This window comes from Theropithecus gelada, chromosome 16, assembly GCF_003255815.1.
Source record: "Theropithecus gelada isolate Dixy chromosome 16, Tgel_1.0, whole genome shotgun sequence".
Lineage (NCBI taxonomy): Eukaryota > Metazoa > Chordata > Mammalia > Primates > Cercopithecidae > Theropithecus > Theropithecus gelada.
The window spans coordinates 27,317,750-27,340,024 of NC_037684.1; the positions used below are offsets into that span (position 1 = coordinate 27,317,750).

Below are 22,275 nucleotides of genomic sequence, written 5' to 3' on the forward strand. Positions count from 1 at the left end.
TGAGTCTGGCTCTGTCGCCCAGGCTGGAGTGCAGTGGCCGGATCTCAGCTCACTGCAAGCTCCGTCTCCCGGGTTTACGCCATTCTCCTGCCTCAGCCTCCCGAGTAGCTGGGACCACAGGCGCCCGCCACTTCGCCCGGCTAGTTGTTTTTTTTTTTTTTTTTGTATTTTTTAGTAGAGATGGGGTTTCACCGTGTTAGCCAGGATGGTCTCGATCTCCTGGTCTTGATCTCCTGACCTCGTGATCCACCCGTCTCGGCCTCCCAAAGTGCTGGGATTACAGGCTTGAGCCACTGCGCCCGGCCAAACTTTTAAAGATATATTAAACTCAATGAATTTTTTAAAATTACAAATGCCCCAAAGTGAATTTATTAAAATTTATGCTGACCAATTGTTTTCTATCTAGTAAATGTCAAAGATATCAAAAAAGCCTCTGTGCTATTTGGCTTTAATTGTTTAAACAAATTTTGCTTTTTTTTTTGGTAACATGGCAAGGTTTCATCATGGGTTTTGAACAAAATTTCAAAATTTCAACCAACTATTTTACATACTTAAACCAATGTTTTGTATACTTAAATACATTCGTAAGTATTAAGTGTTTTGTGGTGTCAAATCTGTTTCCTTCCTTTCCAGGATATTAATTTCACTTGGCGTCCAATTGAGGAAGGACTTGTTTCCAACATTAAGTTCAGAATTGGTTGTTTGGATTTCAAGTTCATTTCCCCCATAGAAATTATATAATAAATGGTAGTTAGATTCCCTGATTGGCTTAGAAAGGAACCAATTTAACCTATAATGTACATAAGAGTTATTCCAATATAACACATATAAATTCAAATCAAGCTCTCAATGATAAAAATGTTGCTATAGATAAAATATCTCCAATGTTCCAACTTGAGAAAACAGGCACATATCTTCTTTTAGATGAGAGGCAGAGGTCATGCTGGAAAATCGTTACATAACTCTACATTGTAGTCCACGTTGAAGACTGAAGAGTACAGGCAGAATTAAGGAGAGAAGGTTCATATGTGACTGTGTGTTCATATGGTACCTACAGGACTGTTTACATATGTTCATATACCCCTCCCATATACTTCCTCACTCCATCACTATTAGGCTTGGACATGTGACTCACTTCAGGCAATGGAATGTAAGTAATGTAATATTATATATAATATTACATTATATAATAATTTTATATATTATGTATAATATATATAATTTATATTATAATATAAATGTAAGCTGTATCAAAGATCACTTAGGTGACCTGGCTTGGTATGTCGTACACCTGTCCTCAGTCTTGGAGAAAAAAACTACTGAGATTTACGACTTGTTTGTGATAGCAAAGTCTGGTTGATTTAGAAGTCTCTCCTCATCTAACTTCACTTGTAATGTCATCTGTGTGGTAATTGTGCACCTTATAGCTCATCAACATGTACTAGAGTGAGGTTAGAAATGATGACAAAAGCTAGAAAGAACACGAGTAGGCAATGCTACAGTCTAAAGAATTTCAGAAAATGTTATCTATAGTACCCTCATCTCTCTGATGGATTTATTTAATTAAAAGGCTTCTTACTGCTCCCCACTCCTATCCCGCAATTTGGTCTTTGCATGGTAGTCAGACTAATTATTTAAAAACAGAAACCAGTTTATGTATTTACGTTATACCCCTTTCTAATCATGAGGGGTTTTGTAGGCCATGGTATGGAATTTTGAGTTTCATGGTGAAAATGAAAAATTCTAGAAGTAATAAAAACTAAAAATGTAAACCATAACACAGTAGGGCCAGTTACCAGACTCAAGTAATTTTCCTAAATCTTAGTGAACCTTAAGTGAGCTACTGTAGGCCGGGTACAGTGGCTCAAGTCTGTAATCCTAGCACCCCGAGAGGCCGATGTGGGAGGACTGCTTGAGTCCAGCAGCTCAAGACTATCCTGGGCAACACAGTGAGATCACCTCTCTCTACAGAAAATTGAAAAAAAGAAAGAAAGAAAGAAAAAGAGCCAGGCGCGGTGGCTCACACCTGTAATCCCAGCACTTTTGGGAGGCTGAGGCAGGCAGATCACAAGGTCAGGAGATCGAGACCATCCTGGCTAACACAGTGAAACCCTGTCTCTACTAAAAAATACAAAAAACTTAGCCGGGCATGGTGGCGGACACCTGTAGTCCCAGCTACTCGGAAGGCTGAGGCAGGAGAATGGCGTGAACCCGGGAGGCAGAGCTTGCAGTAAGCTGAGATTGCACCACTGCACTCCAGCCTGGGTGACAGAACGAGACTCCATCTCAAAAAAAAAAAAAAAGCCAGACATGGTGACATGTGCCTGTAGTCCCAGCTACTCAGGAGGCTGAGGTGGGAGGACTGCTTGAGCCTGGGAGGTCGAGGCTGCAGTAAGTGCAGTAAGCCATGATTGTGCCACTGCACTCCAGCCTGGGTGACAGAGCAAGACCCTGTCTCAAAACCAAACAAACAAAAAAACCTACATTACTGTACATACAAGAATAAAGAAAAGGGAAAATATGTACATAAAATCATATTAGTACAAGTTGGAACAGAAAAAGTTGGTACTAAATTTTGAAATATCTTGATTGACATCTAAAAAATGTAGAGTAAGATTGTTCAAAGCAATCAAATTTAAAAATTCAGATACAGATACTATACATATATGAAAATTAGCAAAAAGTTAAAAAAATTTTAAACAGACAAATATGACATACACACAAAAAAACACCTAAAATTAGTATTCAGACTCACCGTAACAGGAGTTCTTTGGGAAGTTTTTTATTGATTACAGCTTCATCACTATTTGAGAACATCTGCAAAAACAAAATCAGAGTGTCAAGTGTTACTTAATATTTTATTACAGAATGTTCAACTCAATAGTTTAGAGGCAATGCTCTCAGGAAAGAGGTAAAAAAAAATACAGTGGGTATCATAAACCAAAGTCATAATTTTGGAGACTCTTTAAGATGAAAAAGATCTTTGAGGCATTTAATTCATTCCCTGTCTCCAAAGAAAAAGAACTAATAGCAGTCAGGATACATTAAGTACCAGATACTGTTTCAGGTGTTTTCACATATTAATGGTTTTAATCTTCATACCATCCCTATTATCTTCACTTTACAGATAGGAAGGTTAGTTACCAAAGGTCTACTGCTCAGAGGCCGGGCACAGCAACTCACATCTGTAATTCCAGCACTTTCAGAGGCTGAGGCAGGCGCATTGCTTGAGATGAGGAGTTCAAGACCAGCCTAGGCAACATGGCGAAACTTCTTTTTTTTTTTTTTTTTGAGACAGAGTCTTGCTCTGTTGCCCAGTCTGGAGTGCAGTGGCATGAGCTCAGCTCCTGCAACTTCTGCTTCCCAGTTTCAAGCGACTCTCCTGCCACAGTCTCCTGAGTAGCTGGGGTTACAGGTGCGTGCCACCATGGCCGGCTACTTTTTGTTTGTTTTTGAGACTGAGTCTCACTCTGTCACCCAGGCTGGAGTGCAGTGGTGCGATCTCGGCTCACCGCAACCTCTGCCGCCTGGGTTCAAGCGATTCTCCTGCCTCAGCCTCCCGAGTAGCTGGGATTACACAGGTGCCTGCCATGGCACCCAGCTAATTTTTGTATTTTTAATACAGACGGGGGTTTCACCAACTTGGTCAGGCTGGTCTTGAACTCCTGACCTCGTGATCCACCTGCCTTGGCCTCCCAAAGTGCTGGGATTGCAGGCAAGAGCCACCGTACCCAGCCAACATGTCCAAACTCTGTCTCTACCAAAAAACACAAAAAATTAACCATGCATAGTGGTGTGCGTCTGTGGTCCTAGCTACGTGGGAGGCTGAGGTGGGAGGATTGCCTGAGTCAGAGAAGTGGAGGTTGCAGTGCGCCGAGATCACACCACTGCATTCCAGCCTCAGCTAGAGAGTGAGAACCCCTCTCCAAAAAAAAAAAAAAAAAGTTTACTGTTCAGCTCACATCACTATGGAGTGACTATTTTAATATGCCATTAAGAGAAGGTGACTCCCCAAACTTGGCTCACATTTACTTGTTCAAGAAGATGTTCAGAAATCTGGAATAGAAACTATTCTCTTTTGGCCAGGCACAGCGGCTCACACTTGTAATCCCAGAACTTTGGCAGGCTGAGATGGGTGGATCACCTGAGGTGAGGAGTTCGAGACCAGCCTGGCCAACATGGCGAAACCCCATCTCTACTAAAAATACAAAAAAATTACCTGGGTGTGGTGGCACACGTTTGTAGTACCAGTTGCTCGGGAGACTGAGGCATGAGAATCACTTGAACCCCAGGCTGCAGAGCTTGAAGTGAGCTGAGATGGCGCCCCTACACTCCAGCCTGGGTGACAGAGCAAGACTCCATCTCAATAAAAATAAAAGTTAAAAAAGGAAAATATTCTCTTTCATGTTTATATATTGTGCAGAAAACCAATAGTGCTTCATAACTGCCACCATAGCATTCTTCATGCACTCAAGTGATCATTTAACAAAATAATCAAATTACTCACAATGGGTACTTTTAATGAGAGCCACCATTTTTGCCACAAAGGAGATCATGACTATAAGCTTGTCTAGTAAGCTATATAAAAAATCAAATACCATACACAATCAAAAGCCCAATAAAAATGGCACATACACATGACCAAAGCTGAGAGAAATATGTTCCATCGCTGCTATTAAGTATTGCAGAAATTCCTCTTAAGGTCATGCAATAAACATTACTGAATACCCTATCAGGCACTTTTCTAGACAATGGGATAAAAAGAAAATAAGACACTATCTCTGTCCTTAAGAAGCTCTTGCACTACAATGAAGAAAACAAAAGCAAGCAAATAATTTACTAATTACTATACATAGATGACAAGAGATATAAGAGAGAACAAAGAATGGCACAATGAATTCTACCTGGATGTGTATCTAATTTGAGTCTTAAAAGAAGGCCAGAAATTAGCTGGGAAAAATAAAATGGAGTCATACATGAAGATCCTGGTATCTCATGGAGATTCAAAGTAGAATTAATGAAGAGAAAGCAGATATGGTAGGGAAGTCACAGATAAAATGCACTGCTTCTCAATCTCATTTAAAGAATAATTTTACTACTGATTTTTTTTTTTTTTGAGACAGAGTTTCACTCTGTTGCCCAAGCTGGAGTGCAGCGGCACAATCTCAGCTAACTGCAACCTCCACCTCCCAGGTTCAAGCAATTCTCCTGCCTCAGCCTCCTGAGTAGCTGGGATTGTGGGCACCTGCCACCACACCTGGTTAATTTTTGTATTTTTAGTAGAGACGAGGTTTCACCATGTTGGCCAGGTTGGTTTCAAACTCCTGAGCTCAATGGATCCTCCCACCTCAGTGTCCCAAAGTGCTAGGATTACAGGTGTGAGCCACCGAGCCTGGCATAAGTATTTTCTAATGATTACAATAACCTACGTTCCAGATAAATGGAAAGCTCTGTGAGGGCAGGGAGCATGCCTGTTACGTCTGCCATATTTTCAGGGTTGTGCACAGAACCTGACACATGGTAGGAAATCAATAAATCTACCTCTGGGCAACATGGCAAAATCCTCTCTCTACAAAAACACAAAAATTAACCAGGCATTGGCTGCAAGTGGTAGCTCATGCCTGCAAGCCCAGCACTTTGGGAGGCCAAGGTGGGAGGATGGCTGGAGCTCAGGAGTTCAAAGACCAGCCTGGGCAATATAGTGAGATCTCATCTTGAAAAAAGATGTAAAAAGATTTATAAATAATAAATCAATCAGATGTGATGGTGTACACCTGTAGTCCCAGCTACTTGGGGGTGCTGAGGGGGGACGATCACTTGAGCCCAGGAAGTCAAGGATGCAGTGGAGCATGTTCACACCACTGCACTCCAGACTGGGCGACAGAGTGAGATCCTGTCTCAGAAAAATAATAATAATAATAATAATAATGGTTTATTAAATGGATGGTGGGACTACACCATGAAGGAAACCTGTATACAGGTTAGAAATGTGAAACACCACCATAGGGAAGAGAATCCTAAAGACACTGAACTCTGGACTAGTAGCAAGGAAATAAAATTAGGAATCCATTAAAATTATGGTCCAAGTAAAAGATGATACAGGTCTCTGTAAGATTAACAGGGACAGTGAAATGAAAAGAAACTGGAACAAACATTGTTAAAAAAGCAACAATACTTCGTAACAAAAAGTTCAATCATTTAACAGGTTTCAGTGCAACAGACAGACTACTAGAAATGCTAATGACTGACAATTATGTATTTTTCATTATACTTTAAGTTACAGGGTACATGTGCACAACGTGCAGGTTTGTTACATATGTATACATGTGCCATGTTGGTGTGCTGCACCCGTTAACTCGTTAACTCGTCATTTACATTAGGTGTATCTCCTAATGCTATCCCTCCCCTCTCCCCACATCCCACGACAGGCCCCGGTGTGTGATGTTCCCCACCCTGTGTCCAAGTGTTCTCATTGTTCAATTCCCACCTATGAGTGAGAACATGTGGTGTTTGGTTTTCTGTCCTTGTGATAGTTTGCTCAGAATGATGGTTTCCAGCTTCAAACATGTGTGTGTATGTGTCTTTATAGCAGCATGATTTATAATCCTTTGGGTATATGCCCAGTAATGGGATGGCTGGGTCAAATGGTATTTCTAGTTTTAGATCCTTGAGGAATCACCACACTGTCTTCCACAATGGCTGAACTAGTTTACAGTCCCATCAACAGTGTAAAAGTGTTCCTATTTCTCCACATCCTCTCCAGCACCTGTTGTTTCCTGACTTTTTAATGATAGCCATTCTAACTGGTGTGAGATGGTATCTCATTGTGGTTTTGATTTGCATTTCTCTGATGGCCAGTGATGATGAGCATTTTTTCATGTGTCTGTTGGCTGCATAAATGTCTTCTTTTGAGAAGTGTCTGTTCATATCCTTTGCCCACTTTTTGATGGTTTTTTTTTTTCTTATAAATTTGTTTAAGTTCTTTGTAGATTCTGGATATTAGCCCTTTGTCAGATGAGTAGATTGTAAAAATTTTCTCCCATTCTGTAGGTTGCCTGTTCACTCTGATGGTAGTTTCTTTTGCTGTGCAGAAGCTCTTTAGTTTAATTAGATCCCATTGGTCAATTTTGGCTTTTGTTGCCATTGCTTTTGGTGTTTTAGTCATGAAGTCCTTGCCCATGCTTATGTCCTGAATGGTATTGCCTAGGTTTTATTCTAGGGTTTTTATGGTTTTAGGTCTAGCATTTAAGTCTTTAATCCATCTTGAATCAATTTTTGTATAAGGTATAAGGAAGGGATCCAGTTTCAGCTTTCTAAACATGGCTAGCCAGTTTTCCCAGCCCATTAAATAGGGAATCCTCTCCCCATTTCTTGATTTTGTCAGGTTTGACAATTACATTTTTTAGGGAAAAAAAAAAAAAACAATCCCTCCTCAGAAGGCAGTCTTTCAAAACTAAACCATTACATTTCTCTCTAAACAAGGTTAGGTTTGTCTTTTTTATTGTTTATTTCTTGGTAGAGAGAGAGTCTCACAGGGCACATGTTCTCAGGATCTCCTGAGGGCTGTGTCACACACACACACAAAAGGTGGCGTCTCAGCCGAGCGCAGTGTCTTGGCCAAGTGCAGCCGCTCACGTCTGTAATCCCAGCACTTTGGGAGTCCAAGGCAGGTGGGATCACGAGGTCAAGAGATCGAGACCATCCTGGTCAACATGGTAAAAGCTAGTCTCTACTAAAAATACAAAAATTAGCTGGGAATGGTGACACACACCTGTAGTCCCAGCTATTCGGGAGGCTGAGGCAGGAGAATCCCTTGAACCTGGGAGTGGAGGCTGCAGTGAGCCGAGATCATGCCACTGCAGTCCAGCCTGGCGACAGAGTGAGATTCCGTCTCAAAAAAAAAAAAAAGATGGAGTCTCACTATGTTGACAAGGCTGGTCTGAAACTCCTGGCCTCAAGTGATCTTCCTGCCTCAGCCTCCCAAAGTGTTGGGATTACATAAGTGAGCCACTGTGCCCAGTCAGGTTCTTCTAATGTTCTTAAATAACATGGTTTCAAAGATACTGTATGGCTATGGTCATTATTCTTTGGGTGCACTCACAGGCACTAATACGCAAAGTTGTAATGTGTTTACATGTTCTTACTTTTGAGACAAGGTCTCACTCTGTTGCCCAGGTTGGAGTACAGTGCTCCTATCATAGATGACTGCAGCCTTGACCTCCGGACTCAAACAATGCTCCCCCTTCCGCCTCCTGAGTAGCTAGGACTACAGAAATGTGCTATGCTTAATTTTTGTATTTATTGTAGAGATGGGATCTCACTATGTTGCCCAAGCTAGTCTTGAACGCCTGAGCTCAACAGATCCTCCTGCCTCAGCCTCTCGAATTGCTGGGATTAGGCTGGGCACAGCAGTTCATGCCTGTAATCCCAGCACTTTGGGAGGCTGAGGCCAGCAGATCACTTAAGGTCATGAGTTTGAAACATCCTGGCCAACATGATGAAACCTCATCTCTACTAAAAATACAAAAATTAGCCAGGCATGGTGGTGGGCGCCTATAATCCCAGATACTTGGGAGGCTGAAGCAGGAGAATCATTTGAACCCGGGAGATGGAGGTTGCAGTGAGCTGAGATCAGGCCACTGCACTCCAGCCTGGGGAACACAGCAAGACTCTGTCTCAAAAAAAAACAAAAAAAACAAAAAAACAAACCAAAAAAAAAAACAAAGGCTGGGATTACAGGTGCAAGACACCATGCCTGGTCAGAATTTTCCATAGTGGTGTCATGTTAGCACTCAAATTCTTTCAGATTTTGGGCTGAGCCAGGTGACTCGTGCCTATAATCCCTGTACCTTGGGAAGTTGAGGCAGGAGGATAGCTTGAGACCAAGAGGTCAAGGATGCATCAAGCAGTGGTTGCACAACTGCTCCAGCCTGGACAAAACTGTGAGACCCCACCTCTGGGGAAAAAAAAAAAGAAAATTCCATATCTAACCTCTTGTGATAAGTCACAGTCAAGATGCAGTCGAGGCCAGGCATAGTGGCTCACGCCTATAATCCCAGCACTTTGGGAGGCTGAGGCAGGCGGATCACGAGGTCAGGAGATCGAGACCATCCTGGCTAACACAGTGAAACACGTCTCTACTAAAAATACAAAAAATTAGCTGGGCATGGTGGCTAGCGCCTATAGTCCCAGCTACTCAGGAGGCTGAGGCAGGAGAACGGCATGAACTCGAGAGGCGGAGCTTGCAGTGAGCTGAGATTGTGCCACTGCACTCCAGCCTGGGCGACAGAGCGAGATTCCATCTCAAAAAAAAAAAAAAAAGATGCAGTCAAAACTTTGTTTCATGCACAAAAAATTATTTTAAATATTCTATCAAACACTCAATCTACTAGGACTATGTCCAACCCAAATCCACAAAAGGTAAAACTTAATCATTTTAATTTTAGAAAACAAAGTATTAAATGCCACATCTCACCTAATAAGGCACTATGTTCACTTGAATATACATAATAATGGAAAATTAAAAAACGTTGTATGTTGTTCACACGACTTCTACAATTTCACATATAAAACAAAGAAGCGTCAGGCATGGTAGCTCACACCTGTAACTTTGGGAGGACAAGGCGGGCGGATCAACTGAGGCCGGGAGTTCGAGACCAGCTGACCAACATGGAGACACCCCATCTCTACTAAAAATACAAAATTAGCGAGGCGTGGTGGTGCATGCCTGTAATCCCAGCTACTTGGGAGGCAGAGGCAGGAGAATCGCTTGAACCTGGGAGGCAGAGGTTGCAGTGAGTGGAGATCGCACCATGGCACTCCAGCCTGGGCAACAGAGCTAGACTCCTTCTCGAAAACAAAAACAAAAAAAGCAGCAAAAAAAAAAAAAAAAAAAAAAAAATCACAACAGTTAATTTCCTCCCTTGCTTTGGTCTATATAAACTAAGAATGCTGCTGCCTCTGTAGGAGCATTAAAGTGAAGGGAAAAAGAAACAGCACCCTGGAACCATTTGGGAAATGCCATTATGTGTAAGACATCTGTCCAGATTGGCATTTCCCTCCCCTTTCTTCTGCATATAAGTATCCTAACTCCAGCTTTGTAAGAAAGAACCAGATTAGTGGTTAAGAAGGGATGGTCCCCTGAGCATGAGTATCAGCATCAACCCGGAACTTAAAGAATTGAAAATTCTCAGGATTTTCCCTACACCTGTAGAATCAAAGACTGGGGGTAGGTGGACAGGACAGAAAGCGGGGCAATCTCTATTTTAACAAGACCTCTATGTGATACCGATGTACCCTAAAGTTTAAGAACCAATAGATCAGATGAAGTAGATTCAGGATCTCAGGAGAAAATAACACATAACCAGAATATTATCACTTGAAGTGACACAGCAATAGACATTAGAAAATAATCCTAAAGCTAGGCACAGTGGCTCACACCTGTAATCCCAGCACTTTGGAGAGGCCGAGGTGGGCAGATCACATGAGGTCAGGAGTTCGAGACCAGCCTGGCTAACATGGGGAAACCCCGTCTCTACTAAAAATACAAAAAATTAGCAGGACGTGGTGGTGCGCGCCTGTAATCCCAGCTACTCAGGAGGCTGAGACAGGAGAATTGTTCGAACCCGGGAGGCAGAGGTTGCAGTGAGCTGAGATCATGCCATTGCACTCCAGCCTGGACAATGAGAAACTCTCTCACAAAATAATAATAATAATAATAATAATAATAATAATAATAATAATCCAGCCGGGCGCGGTGGCTCAAGCCTGTAATCCCAGCACTTTGGGAGGCCGAGATGGGCGGATCACAAGGTCAGGAGATCGAGACCAACCTGGCTAACACAGTGAAACCCCGTCTCTACTAAAAAATACAAAAAAAACTAGCCGGGAGAGGTGGCGGGCGCCTGTAGTCCCAGCTACTCAGGAGGCTGAGGCAGGGGGATGGCGTGAACCCAGGAGGCGGAGCTTGCAGTGAGCTGAGATCCGGCCACTGCACTCTAGCCTGGGTGACAGAGCAAGACTCTGTCTCAAAAAAAAAAAAATAATAATAATAATAATCCTAAAAGTAGACACAATAACACTAGATGTTTTCTAGGAAACCCAAATGGTTTCTGCTCCTGTTCATGCTGTTGTTTATAAAACAAATATTTCACAAAAGCAATAGAATATGTGTTTTACATATTTTACTATTTTATATTTCAGTTGAATCCAAACTCTAGGTTTCTCATTCAAAAATATAAAAGGAGTCAAAACAATTTAGATCAAGGCTATAACAAATTACAACAATCTTGTGAAGGATTTTCAATGTAACAGTTGTAGAGGAAATAACTACTCAAATGTTTAACATTCTTAGGTGTAATCTGGTTTTATATTAACACAGGACGTATCATGATATATTTCTGTAATCTATCTATAAACAATTACAAGGAAGCAATCAGCGGAAAAACATGGGAGTAACTAGATTCTTCTCTTCTTATTGTTTCAAAGGACAGTATCACCTAAACATGTAAGCAGATACTGCAATAGCCATGACTTCTAGAGGTAGAATGTTCTTAAATATATTGGTTTTTAGATTTCTAGGGGTAGAATGTTCTTAAATATATTGGTTTTTAAAAAGTGAAGCAACGTGGTTTGTATACAATAATATACTGTTGATTTATATAAAATTATAATTGTTTTTCTATAACTTACATAGCTGAGGAAACAACTTTGAAGCTACTTGTTCCAATTTAGAATTATATCATCTAATAGAATTACTGAATATTAACAGCTTGTATGTGTGTGCGCGCACGCACGCATGCTATTATTTTTGCCTTTCCTATCAGTTTTTAAATCTCAGTTTGACGTATTCGAGGGATCTGTTTACTAACATAATACATTTAATTTAAATGCTTAGTAAATAAACAGGACCCAAGAAACCACTTCAGGAGGCTCTAAAACCAGCGGTTGGATGGAAAAGGGCCGACAGGTTGAACAAAGAAACTAGGAAAGAGCCAGACGCAGTGGTGTGTGCCAGTAGTCCCAGCTACTTGGTAGGCTGAAGGGGAGTATCACTTGGTCCCAGGAGTTCAAGTCCGGCCTGGGCAAGATAACGAGACCCCATGTCTGAAAAAATACATTAAAAAAAATAGGAAAGAAATGGCCAAGAACAGTGGCTCACATCTGTAATCCCAGCACTTTCGGAGGCTGAGGCAGGCGGATCACTTGAGCTCAGGAGTTGACCAGACTGGCCAACATGGTGAAACCCCGTCTCTACTAAAAAATACAAAAATCAGCCCGGTGTGGTAGCGTGTACCTGTAGTCCCAACTACTTGGGAGGCTGAGGCATGAGAATCGCTTGAACCCAGGAGGCAGAGGTTGCAGTGAGCCGAGATCGAGCCACTGAGCTCCAGCCTGGGCAACAGAATGAAACTGTCTCAAACAAAAAAAAAAAAGAAAGAAAGAAATACTTGTTCAACAGTGACCCCTACTGCTTAAATTAAATCTACCAAGTACTAAAGTAGATTTAAATTAAATCTACCAAGTACTAAAGTAGATTTAAATTAAATCTACCAAGTACTAGATTTAATTTAAATTAAATCTACCAAGTATAAGATCTGACCTATAATTATTCAAGCTTTACAGATTATATACAGAATTCCCAATTTTTAGCCAGCACATGGCTGTGTGGGAAGACTATTCCCCTTGCAGCTAGGCATGATTCAGTAAGTCTTGACCAGCAGGTTGTAAGAAAAAGTGCTATGTACAATTTCAAGAGAGTACTTCAAGAGAGAGGGTATGTCCTTTTTCTTTCTCCCTTTCTTAATTCTGCTGCTTAGAATAGGATTAGGATGCCTGGAACTGCGTCTTGTATCATGAAGTTGAAGGCCACAGTTTCAAAGACAAGCAGAAAACTATAAAAAGTCTGCAGATGATTGCAGGGATACCATGCCAGCAAAAACTGTCTACATCTGGACTTCATGAGAGAAAATAAAACATAAATATTTAAGCCAATTTTAATTTGGGTCTCTGACATATGCAGCTAAACTTACTAATACATAGGCAGCTAAACTTACTAAAATATATGCAGCTAAACTTACTAAATCCCCCCTTATCAGTAGTTTTCCTTTCTACGGTCCATGGTCAGCCACAGTCTGAAAACAGGTTAAAGAGACATTCACACAACTTTATTACAGTATAGTGTTATAATTGTTCTATTTTATTATTTTTGTTAATCTCTTACTGTGCCTAATTTATAAAGCATACCTTATCATAGGTATATAAGTATAGAAAAAAATAATAGTATATATAGGGTTCTATACTATATGCAATTTTAGGCTTCCACCAGGGGTCTTGGAACATATTCCCCATGGATAAGGGAGACTACCATACTTTTTAAATTTTTTTATTTTTTTGAGACAGAGTCTCGCTCTGTCACTAGGCTGGAGTGCAGTGGCGCGATTTCGGCTCACTGCAACCTCCGCCTCCCAGATTCAAGCGATTATCCTGCCTCAGCCTCCCAAGTAGCTGGGATTACAGACAAGCGCCACCACGCCCAGCTAAATTTTGTAGTTTTAGTAGACACGGGGTTTCATCATGTTGGCCAGGATGGTCTCGATCTCTTGACCTCATGATCCACCCGCCTCGGCCTCGCAAAGTGCTGGGGTTACAGGCGTGAGCCACTGCGCCCGGCCTATTTTTATCTTAAAAATGTTTCATTTTTCAAGATGAAGAGTTCTGAAGATTTCTTGTACAACACTGTGAATGTACTTAACACTACTGAACTGTGTAATGTACATTTAAAAACAGTTAAGATGGTAAATATTATGTTACGTGTATTTTACCACAGAAATTTTAAAGGCACAAGTATTTTCGTATTCTAGCATCTGTGAAATCAGGATCCATCTTACAATTAAAAATCAAAAGCATCTGTGTATAAAATAATGTTCTAGTTTATAATTCACGGCATCTTTTATTTAATGATATATAGTGAAGTCTAACCAACAGGGGGAAAACAAGTAAGATAGCACCTGAGGACCATTTGCTTCTCCTCAAACAAGCTCTTGCTTTTTTGTTCATGCTATTTTCTTTAGAGTACCTGTGCAATGAAACCTGACTACTCCGTCAATACAAAGAGATTAATGTCCACTGCACTTACTACCTATTCCATGATGTCTTTCTCAATCTCGTTAACTGGATGTGACTGTTCCTTCTCCTATGAAACTTCATCCCAAAGCTCAGAATACCAGTTCTACGTTGGTGTTACCAGACTGCAAGCTCTGAGAGGAAAGGGACCTTGTCTGTTTTGTCACCACAATATAGTCAGCAACCCACACAGTGCCTAGGAATCGCTGAATCAATGAATGTTATTTATATGTCAGGAATCTGGAAGTACTCTAATCCCTCCCCTCTTTTTGACTGTAAATTCCTAGCAGCCTTTTGTGGCTTTTTCACGATGTATCTCTATAGCAGACTGCCTTGCAAAAAAAATGCAATAAAAATACTTAATACATTGAATGTTACCCAATCAGCAAATACGATATGAATGATAGCACAACAGACAGACTGAATTATACTACAACAAATAAAATATCAATTAAAATATTTGAAAAAACAAAACTTTGGAGATCCAGATTATAGTCCATTTATTTCAAGGGATGTTCACCACATAAAATTTCTTGGTTTTTTTGTTCGTTTGTTTTTGAGACAGAGTTTTGCTCTTGTTGTCCAGGCTGGAGTGCAATGGCACAATCTCAGCTCACTAGAACCTCTGCCTCCCTGGTTAAAGTGATTCTCCTGCCTCAGTCTCCCAAGTAGCTGGGGTTACAGGAATGTGCCACCACGCCCAGCTAATTTTTTATTTTTAGTAGAGGCGGCGTTTCACCATGTTGGTCAGGCTGGTCTCTAACTCCTGACCTCAAGTGATCCACCTGCCTCAGCCTCCCAAAGTGCAGGGATTACAGGCGTGAGCCACCAAGCCCGGCCTAAAATTTCTTGTTTAAAAAACACTGTGGCCAGGCGTGGTGGCTCACGCCTGTAATCCCAGCACTTTGGGAGGCTGAGGTAGGTGGACTGTTTGAGTCCCTAAGTTTGAGACCAGCCTCCCAAAGTGCTGGGATTACAGGCATGAGCCACCACACCTGGCCTTCTTCATATATTTTGAATAGCCCTTTATATAAATGATTTGATTATTTGATTTGCAAATACTTTCTTCCATGTCACCCAGACTGTGTTTTCTACTTCTTCTTCTTTTTTTTTTTTGAGACAGAGTCTTGCTCTGTGGCCCAGGTTGGAGTGCAGTGGCGCGATCTCGGCTCACTGCAAGCTCCGCCTCCCGGGTTCACACCATTCTCCTGCCTCAGCCTCCTGAGTAGCTGGGACTACAGGCGCCTGCCACCTCACCTGGCTAGTTTTTTGTATTTTTTAGTAGAGACGGGGTTTCACCGTGTTAGCCAGGATGGTCTTGATCTCCTGACCTCATGATCCGCCCGTCTCGGCCTCCCAAAGTGCTGGGATTACAGGCTTGAGCCACCGCACCTGGCCCCCGTTTTCTACTTCTTAATGGTGTCTTTTGACACACTAATGTTTTCAATTTTAATAAAGTGCAATTTTTTTTCTTGATGTGTCATGCTTTTGATGTCATATACAAGAACTCCTGGGCCAGGCACGGTGGCTCATGCCTGTACTCCCAGCAATTTGGGAGGCCAAGGAGGGGTAGATCACCTGAGGTCAGGAGTTCGAGACCAGCCTGGCCACATGGTGGAACCCCGTCTCTACTAAAAATGCAAAAATTAGCCGGGCGTGGTGGCAGGCGCCTGTAATCCCAGCTACTCGGGAGGCTGAGGTAGGAGAATCGATTGAACCCAGGAGGCAGAGGTTGCAGTGAGCTGAGACTGTGCCATTGCACTCCAGCCTGGGGTACAAGAGCGAGACTTTGTCTCCAAAAACAAAAAACAAACAAACAAAAAAACTCCTTTGCCTTTGCCTAATCCAATTTCATAAAAATTTTCTCCTATATTTTAGAAGTTTTGGCCAGGTGGGGTGGCTCACGCCTGTAATCCCAGCACTTTGGGAGGCCAAGGCGGGCGGATCACGAGGTCAGGAGTTCGAGACCAGCCTGGCCAACATGGTGAAACCCTCTCTCTACTAAATATACAAAAATTAGCCAGGCATGGTGGCATGCGCCTGTAATCCCCAGCTACTTGGTAGGCTGAGGCAGGAGAATCATTTGAACCCAGGAGGCAGAGGTTGCGGTGAGCTGAGATCGTGCCACTGCACTCCAGCCTGGGCGACAGAGTGAGACTCCATCTCAAAAAAAGAAAAAAAAAGTTTTATGGTTTTAGCTTATACACTTAAGTCTAAGATTCATTTTGAGTTAATTATTGTATGTGGTATGAGGTGAGAGCACAACTTCATCTGGTCTGCATGTATATAATGCAATTGTTTCACCACCATTTGTTTTGTTTTGAGACAGGGTTTCACTCTGTCACTGAGGCTGGAGTATAGTAGCACTATCATGGCTCACTGCAGCCTCGACTTCTTGGGCTCAAATGATCATCCCAACTCAGCCCCCTACAAGTGGCTGGGACTACAGGTACATGTCACCATGCTCAGCTATCTTGTCTATATTTTATGGAGAAGATATTATATTTTCGTCATGTTGCCTACGATAGTCTTGAACTCCTTGACTCAAGCAATCTGTCTGCCTTGGCCTCCCAGGCGGCTAGGATTACAGGCATGAGCCCTTGCACTCGGCCTACATTTGCGTTTGTTTTGAGACAGGGTATCACTCTGTCACCCAGGGTGGAGTGCAGTGGTGCAATCACCTCTCACTGCAGCCTTGACCTCCCAGGCTCAAGCAGTTCTCCCACCTCAGCCTCCTGAGAAGCTGGAACTACAGGTGTGTGCCACCACGTATGGCTTTTTTTTTTTTTTTTAAATTTTCTAGTAGAGACAAGGTCTAACTATGTTGCCCAGGCTAGTCTTAAACTCCTAAACTCAAGTGCTCCTCCCACCTTGGCCTCCCACAGTGCTGGGATTACAGGCGTGAGCTATTGCACCTAGTCCCATTTGAAACAGTCTTTAAAGCAAATGGGGCTGGGTGCGATGGCTCATGCCGGCAATCCTAGCACTTTGGGAGGCCAAGGCAGGTGGATCACCGAGGTTGGGAGTTCGAGACCAGCCTGATCAACATGGAGAAACCCATCTCTACTAAAAATACAAAATTAGCCGGGCGTGGTGCTGCATGCCTGTAATCCCAGCTACTAGAGAGGCTGAGGCAGGAGAATCACTTGAACCCAGGAGGAGGAGGTTGCGGTGAGCCGAGTTCATGCCACTACACTCCAACCTAGGCAACAAGAGTGAAACTCTGTCTCAAAAAAAAAAAAAGACAATTTTTTGCCCAACTGAATTGCTTTAGTACCTTAATCAAATATCACTTGACCATAAATGTCAGCATTATTTCTAGACTCTCAATACTGTTCCATTAATCTATACATATATCTTTATGTCAACAATTCACTGTCACTGTTAGACATGTCTCTCATTCTATATGCTTTCTCTGTCTCATATCTTTTGTTCTTCTGTTCCTTTTATATTGCCTTCTCGTATCTTAAACAGTTTTATAATTATCGTCTTATGAGAAATCCCCTTTTTTCTGAGACAGTGTCTTAGTGTCTTACTATGTAACCCAGGCTAGAGTGGGCTGGCACAAACATAGCTCACTACAACCTCCAACTTCTGGGGCTCAAGCAAAGCTGCCTCAGTCTCCCAACGTGTTGCGATTACAGGAGTCACCATGCCCAGCTGGCAAATGCCTTTGATTCAGTTAAGATAATAAAAGAAACATCTATTGTCGTTCATATTTACCTCGGAAATTAACTTCTGCTCTTCTTTTTCTTCAAGTTACCATCTGGTACCATATCGTTTCAGCTTGAGGGACTTCCTTTAGTAAGGCAAGCCTGCTAAAAAATTCTCTCAGTATTTGCTTATCTGGAAACGTTTTTATTTTGCCTCAACTTTTGAACAAAGTATTAGTTCAGGTTTTCCAGAGAAACAGAAACAATCACATATATATAAACTCTTCTCATATATATATGCATATATATATATGAAGAGATTTATTATAAGAACTGGCTCACAAAAAGCTTATAGTGTAATCCAGTCAGAGTTCAAAGGCCTAAGAACCAGAGGTGGAGGTGAGGCAGTATTACCAGCGTCCAAATGCCAGAACAGTGGCTCTGATGTCCCAGGAAAAGAGAAAATGAACGTCTCAGCTCAAGGAGAGGCAGTATTTTCCCTTCCTCCACCTTTTTGTTTTTATTCAGGCCCTCAGCTGATTGGATGATGCTGGCCCACACTGGTGAGGGCTGATCTTTCTTTACTCAATCTACTGATTTAAATACTAACCTCTTCCAGAAACACCCTCACAGACATACCCAGAAATAATGTTTTACTAGCTATCCAGGCATCCCTTAGCCTTCTCAAGATGGCATATAAGGCCGGGAGCAGTGGCTCACGCTGTAATCCTAGCACTTTGGGAGGCTGAGGCGGATGGATCACTTGAAGTTAGTAGTTTGAGACTGTCAGGCCTCTGAGCCTAAGCTAAGCCATCATATCCCCAGTGACCTGCACGTATACATCCAGATGCCTGAAGCAACTGAAGATCCACAGAAGTGAAAATAGATTAACTGATGACATTTCACCATTGATATTTGTTTCTACCCCACCCTAACTGATCAATGTTCTTTATAATCTCCCCCACCCTTAAGAAGTTTCTTTGTAATTCTCCCCACCCTTGAGAATGTACTTTGTGAGATCCACCCCCTACCCCCAAAACCTTGCTTTCAACTCCACCACCTATCCCAAAATCTGTAAGAACTCATGATAATTCCAGGACCTTTGCTGACTCCTTTTTTGGATTCAGCCCACCTGCAGGTGAAATAAACAGCCATGTTGCTCACACAAAGCCCGTTTGGTGATCTCTTCACGTGGACATGTGAAACATTTGGTGCCGAAGACCCGGGTCAGGTGGACTCCGGGAGACCAGTCCGCTGTCCTCATCCTCACTCCGTGAAGAGATCCACCTACGACCTAGGGTCCTCAGACCAACCAGTCCAAGGAACATCTCACCCATTTTAAATCGGGTAAGCGGCCTCTCTTTACTCTCTTCTCCAACCTCTCTCATTATCCCTCAACCTCTTTCTCTCTCCTTTCCATCTTGGTGCCACCCTTCAATCTCTCCCTTCTCTTAATTTCAATTCCTTTCATTTTCTGGTAGAGACAAAGGAGACACGTTTTATCCATGGACCCAAAACTCCGGTGCCAGTCATGGACTCGGGAAGGCAGCCTTACCTTGGTGTTTAATCATTACGGGGATGCCTCTCGTGATTATTCACCCACGTTCCTCTGGTGTCTCACCTCCGCGGGGACGCCTGCCTTGATCATTCACCCACGTTCCCTTGGTGGCAAGTCAATTGTGGGGACGCCTGCTTTGGCAGCTCACCCACGTTGCAATCCAGGACTGCTCCCCACCCCCTTCTCCGTGTTTCTACCCTTCTCTTTAAACTTGCCTCCTTCACTACGGGCAACCTTCCACCCTCCATTCCTCCTTCTTCTCCCTTAGCCTGTGTTCTCAAGAACTTAAAACCTCTTCAGCTCTCACCTGACCTAAAATGTAAGCGTCTTATTTTCTCCCGCAATACTGCTTGGCCCCAGTACAACTCGATGGTAGTTCCAAGTGGCCAGAGAATGGCACTTTTGATTTGTCTATTCTACAAGATCTAGATAATTTTTGTTGAAAAATGGGCAAATGGTCTGAAGTGCCTGACGTCCAGGCATTTTTTTACACATTGGTCCCTCCCTAGTCTCTGCTCCCAGTGAGAATCATCCCAAATCTTTCTTCTTTCTCTCCTGTCTGTTCCTTCAGTCTCCACCCCAAGCTCTGAGTCCTTTGAATCCTTCTTTTCTACGGACTCATCTCACCTTTCCCCTTCTTCCCAGGCTGCTCCTCGCCAGGTCAAGCCAGGTCCCAATTCTTCCTTAGCCTCTGCTCCCCCACTCTATAATCCTTCTATCATCTCCCCTCCTCACACCCGGTCTGGCTTACAGTTTCGTTCTGCGACTAGCCCTCCCCTGCCTGCCCAACAATTTCCTCTTAGAGAGGTGGCTAGAGCTGAAGGCATAGTCAGGGTACATGTGCCTTTTTCTCTAACAGACCTCTCCCAAATCAGCCAGCGTTTAGGCTCTTTCTCATCAGACCCCACTAAATATATACAGGAATTCCGATATCTAACTCTCTCCTACAATTTAATCTGGAGTGACTTAAATGTCATCCTAACTTCTACCCTCTCCCCAGATGAACGGGAAAGTTTTTTCTCTAGCCCAATCTCATGCCGATAACCGCCGGCTTCATGAGCCAGACCTCCAGGAAAGCATTAGAGCAGTTCCCCAGGAAGATCCCCAATGGAACTATCAGGCAGATTCCCCAGGTATAGCTAGGCGAGATTACATGGTTTCCTGCCATGTTGAAGCGCTTAAAAAGGCAGCTTACAAAGCTGTTAATTATGACAAACTTAAAGAAACTACCCAAGGTAAAGAACCCAGCCCAGTTCATGGCCCGCTTAGCAGCAATCTTTAGACGCTTTACCACCCTAGACCCAGAGGGGCCAGAAGGCCATCTTATTCTCAACATGCATTTTATTATCCAATCCCCTCCCGGCATTAGAAAAAGCTCCAAAAATTCGATTCCAGCTCTCAAACCCCACAACAAAAATTCGATTCCAGCTCTCAAACCCCACAACACGACTTAATTAACTTCACCTTCAAGGTGTACAATAATAAACAGCCATGTTGCTCACACAAAGCCTGTTTGGTGATCTCTTCACACGGACATGTGAAACAGAGACCAGCCTGGCCAACATGGCGAAACCCCGTCTCTTCTAAAAATACAAAGATTATCCGGGCGTGGTGGCGTACGCCTCTAATCCCAGCTACTTGGAGGCTGAGGTAGGAGAATCACTTTAACCAGGGAGGCAGAGGTTGCAGTGAGCCAAGATCATGCTACTGCACTCCAGCCTGGGCAATACAGTGAGACTCCGTCTCCAAAAAAAAAAAAACCTAAAAAACAAAAAAAACCACCTCTCAGTAGTAACAATATCAACACTATCAACAGAATGAAAAGACAACCTACACATTAGGAGAAAATACTTGCAAATATCTATCTAAGGAGTTAATATTCAAAGTATATAAAGAAATCCTACAAACTGAAAAACAAAAAAAAAATCCAACTAAAAAATGGGCAAAAGGCTTGAATATTCAGACATTTCTCCCAAGAAAATACACAAGGGACCAATAAGCACATGAAAAGATGCTCAACATCACTCATTATAAAAATGCAAATCAAAACCACAAGATACCACTTCATAATCATTAGGAAGGCCATTTTCTAAAACAAAAAATCTGGCAAGGCGCAGGGGCTCATGCCTATAATCCCACCACACCACTTTGGGAGGCTGCTGAGGCAGACTGATCGCCTGAGCTCAGGAGTTTAAAACCAGCCTGGCCAACCCCATCTCTACAAAAAAAAAATAAAATATTAGCATGGTAGCACGCATTTGTACCTGTAGTCCCAGCTACTTGGGAAACTGAGGCAGGAAAATGGCTTGAGTCCAAGAGGTGGAGGTTGCAGTGAGCCAAGATTATGCAACTTCACTCCAGCCTGAGCCTGGGTGACACAGCAAGATCCTGTCTCAAAAACAAACAACAGAGGGGGGCCTGTAATCCCAGCACTTTGGGAGGCCAAGATCACGAGGTCAGGAGTTCAAGACCAGCCTGACCAACACGGTGAAACTCTGTCTTTACTAAAAATACAAAAATTAGCTAGGCGTGGTGGCACACACTTGTAATCTCAGCTAATCCCAGCTACTCGGGAAGCTGAGGCAGGAGAATTGCTTGAACCCGGGAGGCGGAGGCTGCAGTGAGCCCAGACCAGGCAACTGCACTCCGGCAAGAGTGAGACTCCATCTTGAAAAAAAAAAAACCAGAAAGTAACAAGTGTTGGTGAGAATGTTTCATAATAATGTGAATGTACTTAATGTCACTGAACTCTACACTTAAAATTGCTTTACATGGTACATCTTATGTATATAGATATATATATTTTTTTGAGACGGAGTCTCGCTCTGTCGCCCAGGCTGTAGTGCAGTGGTGCGATCTCGGCTCACTGCAAGCTCCGCCTCCTGGGTTTACGCCATTCTCCTGCCTCAGCCTCCCGAGTAGCTGGGACTACAGGCGCCC

At 42.7% G+C, this 22,275-nt stretch overlaps 1 protein-coding gene across 3 annotated transcripts in view; it reads right to left on the reverse strand.

Moving 5' to 3' along the window:
• FBXL20 (F-box and leucine rich repeat protein 20) overlaps positions 1–22,275 on the reverse strand; it is a 154,704-nt gene that overhangs the window by 86,620 nt on the left and 45,809 nt on the right. For all 3 annotated transcript variants that reach the window (XM_025363658.1, XM_025363657.1, XM_025363660.1), the window contains exon 2: positions 2,756–2,817. In XM_025363658.1, the coding sequence (XP_025219443.1) occupies positions 2,756–2,817 (62 nt within the window). The remainder of the gene's footprint in view (positions 1–2,755; positions 2,818–22,275) is intronic.